Below are 7,753 nucleotides of genomic sequence, written 5' to 3' on the forward strand. Positions count from 1 at the left end.
TTTTATTTGATTCTTTTAGCTAAATTTTATTGGTGCTGTGTACACTGCCAGAAATTTACCCCATTTATTCCATGGAATAAAGAAAATATGTTTTCTGCTCCTCATAATTGACCATAATCTTTTAAATTGGTTTCAATAGCAGATGATCTGTACAGGGCAATTTATTTTCCCTAATGAAAATCAATGTATTTATTAGATATTTTTATCAGCACATTTGCATTTTGGGTACAGATTGACAATAGTTTTTTTCAGTTTCAGTTAATCATTACCATCAGAAGCCTCTGTTTTTTAAAGATAATATGTTTGTGGGTGTTTGAAAAGATCACTCTGTCATACTGTCCTTTCTAACTTGTATTTATATAGATTTTTTTTTTTTTTTTTTTTTTTTTTTGAGACGGAGTTTCGCTCTTGTTACCCAGGCTGGAGTGCAATGGCGCGGTCTCGGCTCACCGCAACCTCCGCCTCCTGGGCTCAGGCAATTCTCCTGCCTCAGCCTCCTAAGTAGCTGGGATTACAGGCACGCGCCACCACGCCCAGCTAGTTTTTTGTATTTTTAGTAGAGACGGGGTTTCACCATGTTGACCGGCATGGTCTCGATCTCTCGACCTCGTGATCCACCCGCCTCGGCCTCCCAAAGTGCTGGGATTACAGGCTTGAGCCACCGCGCCCGGCCTAGATTTCAATTTCTTTTGTGGCTATGGCGAATGTTTTTAGTGGTTCAGGAATCTGTGACTTTTTAATATGCATGGTATGCATAGAGATTGTTTGTTTGTTTGTTTGTTTTTTTGAGAAACCTAAAAACATCAGCCTATACTGACTTTCCTTTTTCTGAAGTTAGGAATACTGCTTAATGTCTATCATACCCATTTTAACTTCAATTCTAAGATTGAAGTTTCTCCAACTGTATTGATGGCAGAGTGGTGTTACATACTCTTCTGTATGTGCCAGTTTCTAAACAAAACTCATCCCTATTGAGTTGACATATATATTTCTGGATCTTCATGGTGAATTCTCATTGTTTTCCATGCATGCCATTGTGTATGTCCAACATGACAGCACATCACTAACTGCTAAGCTGTCCAGCACACAATCCAATCAAAATTCAGAGTTTGGAGGGAATAGGGAGCAAAAACAGTCAGGATGGCTACAGATACAAGGTAGAATTTGAATTGAACTTTGAATAAAATTATGTAGTTTCTGTATAGGCATAGGATAGACAGAAGGCTTTTGGGATGGAGGGACCTTTCCCACAGAAGTCTGGAGGTTGGAAATGACATGCATGAGCTATTGAGAGGAAACCATCTTGCCTGAAGGGGAGCATGTTTGAAGGTAAGAAGGTCAGGACTTTGCTTTCAAGACTCTGCATTATCTGATATTCAGATAACAAAAAAGAGTTAAAACTTGTTTTGTCACTTTGAGTAGGTTAGCCACCTCTCACTAGGTCTGTTCCCTCAACCTAGGAAATGTAAAATAAGAAGACTAATAAGAATAATATTTATCATCTATGATATTGTGAAGATGAACAAAAAAATAAACACAAAGTGTCAGTGACATGAAAGGTTGAAAAATGTTTTAGCTAATATTGTTAAAACATGATAGCGTAACATAATATAATATGACAAAGATGTTTTATAGATTTTTGATCAGTGAAGGTTGTCAAAGGAGAATTTTTAGTAAAACTCATGCAGCAGGCATGAGATGTCCACAGGTTAAAGTTGCAGGGTGAGGTGGGGGCAGCCAGGAAGTTGAAGGCCTGGCTAGACTAGATTCAACCATGCTGAAACAACAAAGTGCCACTCTTAGCACCTTCTCAAAAAATCAAAACATAAAGGCATATTTGAATACAAGGAATGTAAAACAGTAATAGTCAAATGGCCCAGATATTTAGCCTAGATATTTGGGAAAAAAATAATTCCCAAGAAACAAGAGCTGCTTGCAAAGGAAATTGTTATTAGGGGAAACTTCTTCCTCTTGGTTAGTAAGCCCTATTTTGGATTAGTTTTGGAGATGATAGCAAGCCATCCCAGTGGAAATAGCTTGCAAAGAGAAGAGGGTGAGTATTCACTATTTTTATAACATTACTGTGACTTCAAATGGACACCAATTGTGAATAAAGTTCATTCTACTCTTTAGACATTTTGTTTATGTCTAATTTTAATGTCTCAAATTTATGTCAGAAGAGAAAGTAATGAACCCACAAAAATGATTAAAACTGTGAAAATCCTTTACCAATGTAGCTGAACACAATTCTATTGATATATGACACTTCCCCCTGGGCTTCAGATCAGTCAGCAAATATTGATCACATTTGATGAGCCCAACAATGTGCCAGATGCTGAGGATACAGTGCTCAATAAAATAAGTATAGATCCTGTTTTCATACAGGTTGCAGTCTGGTAAGATGGATCTACAGTATAAAATATGTTTCCAATACCAGAAATTATGAACAATAAAGACTCATCAGTCATAAAATTCTTAGATATTCCTAATAGAATTGGAACATGGTTTGTGAAACTTTTTAAAAAAGAGTATTTCGAGGGGATTCCATGTTGAGGCTTCTTCTTTTAGTTTATTACCCAACATTTGTATGAATATGTGTGTTTTAAAAATTCAGTTAAATATCAGGTAACCATTAGAAAAAGGATGGCTCATGATGCCTTCACAATAGAGGTATTAATTATTACTTCAGCTTATACATTTATTTAAGATTCTTCTTTTGTGGCTCTAGTAATCTTCAGTTAATATGAGAATGATAACTTGATACATTATTAATTTCTGGGCCATTTTTCTCACCATCTTCAAATTAGATGGAATATGATGTCATATAAAAATCTTTTCTGTCACTTGTATTAGATATGCTAAACACTAGGAAATATTTTGCTTAAAGCTGGCTTTCTTCCCAAAAGTAACATTCTGAATTCTCTTTTTATGCAACTGACACTCAACCAAGAGATTTTCATATAGCCCATGGATAAATAGTATATCCAAGGATATCAAGTGGAAAACCCTATGCTTGTATTTTAAATTACATGTTTATTTGCTTTAATGCAGTTTTAACATCAGTAACAGTGGAAATATGACAGTTTGAATACAAGTAGTTATAGTTCATGCTGATGAAAGGAGCTTCCATCTTATCATTCTTGCAATATTGAAACAAACTCTAGTGAACTTGTTTAAAGCTGATTCAGTAGAGATTGTCTCAACACTGAAGGAATGAAAAATTAGAGCCTCTGTTGTCAGATGAGCAGTAGTCATCTGCGTCAGTTCCTGGTCTGGTTCACGTTTGAGCGTTGAAGATGGAATTTTCCCAGCAGTAGATGAATGTCTCAGTGACCTTCTTCCTAAAATAACATACCCATTGGGGCATTCTGTTTATATATAGAGTCATTCTTTGGTATACTTAGAGGATTGGTTACAGGAACTCCTGTGGATACCAAAATCTGAGGATGCTTAGGTCCTTCATATAAAATAGTGTGGTATTTGCATACACCTGTGTACATCCTCCCAATTTATTTAAATTTTCCCTGTATTATTTATATCTAGTACAATGTAAATGTGATGTAAATAGTTGTTATACTGTATTGTTTAGGGAATAATAACAAGAAAAATAGTCTGTATGTTTTTAGTACAATTTTTTCTTGAAGATTTTCTATCTGAGATTGGTTCAATCTACGGATGTATGATCCATGGATTTGGAGGGCTGACTATATAGATAGAGATAGATAGATAGATATAAACATATAATGTATATGTATGCTTATATATATGTAATATATGATTCCAATAATGGAATTACTACTGCTTAAAAAATAACACATATACAGATTTCATAAAGTTTATTAAATGTTAAACTTTTGCTGATAATTTTATTCAAATACAAATTACTGGGAAGGTGGTATTATTTTCAGCAATACAGAGACAAAATAAAACCAATAGTGATTAGATGAAATTACCAAGCAATGTAAGATACTTAACATATCTTACTTATTATTAAGTGTTATGTCTATACTACATATTTGGGGGTTTAAATAAATATATGATTATATGATCACATCCAGATAGAAATGAGATGTTAAGGGCATATTGTTTTTCTGAATAAACATCAGTGTTTAAAACTTGGCATATAAACCATCTTACATGATTTTTTAACAAACAAACAAATATACAAAACTCATAATTGTTGTCCCATGTAGCAGTTTAGCTGCCGTATATGTGATGTCACTCCTAAAGGATCAAGTAAATGGCGCCACACATACGACCACCAAGCTGCCACCAACAGCAGTAGTCAGCAGCTGAAACATCATTGTTTATTTCAGTCAACAAATATTTTGAGTGCCTTAACATGTCAGGCACTGGTTCTGGAAATTCAGCAATGAACAAAACTGGCAAGCCACCTGCTCTCATGGAGCTTACATTCTAGACTTTATCCACACTAATCATGGAGTCCAGAAGAAAGCAATCTGATTTGAAATGGTCATATGCTTATGCAATTCCTACTGTGATGTAGGACAGTCAGGTTGCTTTTGGGTTACAGGAAGTTTCTAGAAGTACAGAGACAGTTACAGAGCTGTTCTTCATGGAACTTTGGTAAATGGTTCATCTCTGCAATAGTTCAAGCCCACTGAGTATATAGACCCAAGCTACTGTGCTGAAGGGAGAGCTTCCTATTGATTGCCACAGGCAAAACTGCTCTAAAAAGAATATACACACTGGGGTCTACTGGGGGGAAATAGGGGAGGGACAGCGGGGGGGGGGTTGGGAGTTGAGGGGGATAGCATGGGGAGAAATGCCAGATATAGGTGAAGGGGAGGAAGGCAGCAAATCACACTGCCACGTGTGTACCTATGCAACAATCTTGCATGTTCTTCACATGTACCCCAAAACCTAAAACGCAATAAAAAAAGAAAAGGAATATAAACCTAGAATCCACAAACTGTTGTAACCAATGGGATTTGATGTCACCATCCTTAATGTTGATAATATATATAATTATTTTTGCTTTTCCGTTACTTATGCTTTTCAAAATAAGAAAGGACAAAGTACAATGTTGTGAAAGTATTAGCCCTGATTCTTCCATATAAGATCAGATGCCTGGCTGGTGTACTGTGTAATTCTAGTTACATTATACAAACAACACAACTGCATATATTGTTAATTCAAAGCAAATAGGTGAATATAGCTAAGTAAACAAATAATAATAACATTTGCTCTGAAGAACCTAATGTTTTATGTCTTCATTATTGTCATTGGAATTGTTGTCATCAGCATCATTACTAGTATTTTTTTCTGAGAGCTCACTCTGTATCACCACTGTTTTAAACTTACTGTATACCTCAGTAAGGAAGGAGAAGAATTGAATGGGTGGTTATGATTAACAGAAAGAGACTAATGGAAGTTGGTGACCCAAACTGATATTATAAAAACTATATGGAAATCGAGTTGTTAGAGTTTAATAGTGTATTTTCACAATAATCTATTGTCTAAAAAGTAATATTTTGGATTAATTAGGAACATTGTTATTTAAAAATATATTTTTTCTCTGAGAAGTGTCAGTGTGAACATAACAAATGTTTTGAAGAAAATGAACATATCAGTTTTGTTTTATGGACGAATCCTCCAAATCCAAATATGTAATCCAAGTACAGAGAGAGTGGCAAATGTCTCTCTGTCACAGCAAAGAGAGCACAAAGCTGTTTAAGTGCCCCATTTAGTTATGCTTGCTGGTCAAGAGATGCCCACAAACCATAAAATGTTTCTGTGTATGACTCATGCAAAGATGTGAAATTTTTTCAGTATTTAAATTGTAGATTATATTAGGTAAAAGTTTTGAATAAAAATGACCTACTTTAGTTTATTTAACACACTACGAATTATCTATAGTTTTGATAGTAAAAAATTAATTAGATAATCTTTAAATGATTTTGTTAATATTTAGTGGTTTCTTTAGTTTTTCTTTTGTCATCTTCAATATAATTTCTTTTATGAAACATGATTATTCAAAAATATTCAAATATACTAGATCGCTTAGGGTTTCATTTGAGCTATAAAAATAACAGTATCAATAATATATAGCTATATTTTTACATCTATAGAAGATATCATAAGGCCTGGGTATTTACAGCCAAGTTATTCTACTAGTTTCCATGGTAGTTTTTGTTTAGTGTTTTTATATTTCCAAAGACATGAAGTAACCTGCGTTTCCAAATACTGATTACTTTTAGAAAATTATACTGTAGGTTGTCTAAAGAAATATTTAATAGAATAAAATGATAAAATAGCCTGACAATAAGTTATATTCATTATCCAAATAGGTGCAAAAGGGTTGCATTAACAGTCATTTCCATAAATCATTTATTTGATGTATAATTTTACACAATTAAAATTGCCTTACAAATTCAATTAACATTTATGGAATACTAGTAATATTTTTCTTGAATAACATAAAGACAAACAGTTTAGACAGACTTGCAGGCCTATAAATACATATTAATAAACACGGGAAATCCTGGAACCCTATGCAAGCTTTGTGTGGATGAGTAGGACAATATGAGATACTGAGTGATCTTTGCTGCCAGCTGTAATTCATTGGCAAGTGTTATTCTGATGTGATAGAAAGGATAATGAGCAAGGCAGTTCCACACTAATTTGTGTAAAATTTACTCATCTCCCATTTATGTGCTATTGAAGCTGATGTGATGGTGGGTTAGCAAAGTTGACACAAATAATAGGCATTGATAGTGTTTTATAAGATGATTATATTTCTGGTTACTTGGTAAATCTTTTAGGAATAAAACAATATAGAATTACATAAACTAAACACAATTTAAAAGGTTAGAAAAGGGTTATAGAATAATAGTGATATATAAAGACTTGAAGATTTTGTAGTCAGTTTTTGATGAAAAATACATTTCAGACTGAAAGAGTTCAGATGTTTTAAAAGGATTGAACAGCCCAGAACCTATAATTCAAATCATAGTTTGGAACTATAATTCAAAATGTAGTTTTTCAACATGAAAAATGTTTTATCTGAGAACATTATTTACTGTCTATGTTAATTTCTAAGATAATATGGAGATGTCTCAAGTTTAGTAAACAAAGCTAAAGTTTAGTAAACAAAGCTCAAATTTCTAGGTAGACCATAAACACTAATTTAAATTAGAGAAAGTTCAGAGGGGAGATTTGTTAACAAAATATTAAGTAAAATAATGGTTTTGAGGAAATTAGTTTTGGATCTGGAAACCAATGCCTACCCTTGCAAATGCTAATTCAGTCACACTCAAAACATTCTTCCTTATTCAACATTCCTCATTAGCATGGCTTAGGATGATTTTGTTTTACTTACATGTAGAAAAAGAAATAGTGCCAAGAACCGGCTTGTAAATATGAACCTCATTTTTGGTTGTTGAAGATTTCTTTGTCCTAGAAAAATATAAAAGCAACAAAGACTTAAATTAATACATCTCTAATATTGGCTATTGCATTTCATTTACTTTTCTTTCTATTGACTTAAAGAGGATCAACATCCCAAGACATCCTAAAAAAATATAACATAAGAAAAAAAGCTCAACATCACTGATCATTAGAGAAATGTACATAAAAACCACAATAGATGCCATGTCACACCAGGTGGAATGGTGATTATTAAAAAGTCAAAAAACAATAAATTCTGATGAGGCTGTAAAGAAATAGGAATGCTTTTATACTGTTGGTGAGAATGTAAATTAGTTCGACCATTGTAGAAGATAGTATGGCG

The 7,753-nt window shown here is 33.5% G+C and overlaps 1 protein-coding gene across 1 annotated transcript in view; it reads right to left on the bottom strand.

Moving 5' to 3' along the window:
- The window catches only part of CALCR (calcitonin receptor), a 65,067-nt gene extending 57,652 nt beyond the window's left edge, over positions 1 to 7,415 (bottom strand). Inside the window, 1 exon segment of the mRNA XM_074379444.1 lies at positions 7,343 to 7,415. Within this exon segment, the coding sequence (XP_074235545.1) occupies positions 7,343 to 7,393 (51 nt within the window). The 5' untranslated portion in view covers positions 7,394 to 7,415.
- Positions 7,416 to 7,753: the final 338 nt, after the last annotated feature.

The sequence above is a fragment of the Saimiri boliviensis genome, chromosome 10, assembly GCF_048565385.1.
Source record: "Saimiri boliviensis isolate mSaiBol1 chromosome 10, mSaiBol1.pri, whole genome shotgun sequence".
In the NCBI taxonomy this organism is placed as follows: domain Eukaryota; kingdom Metazoa; phylum Chordata; class Mammalia; order Primates; family Cebidae; genus Saimiri; species Saimiri boliviensis.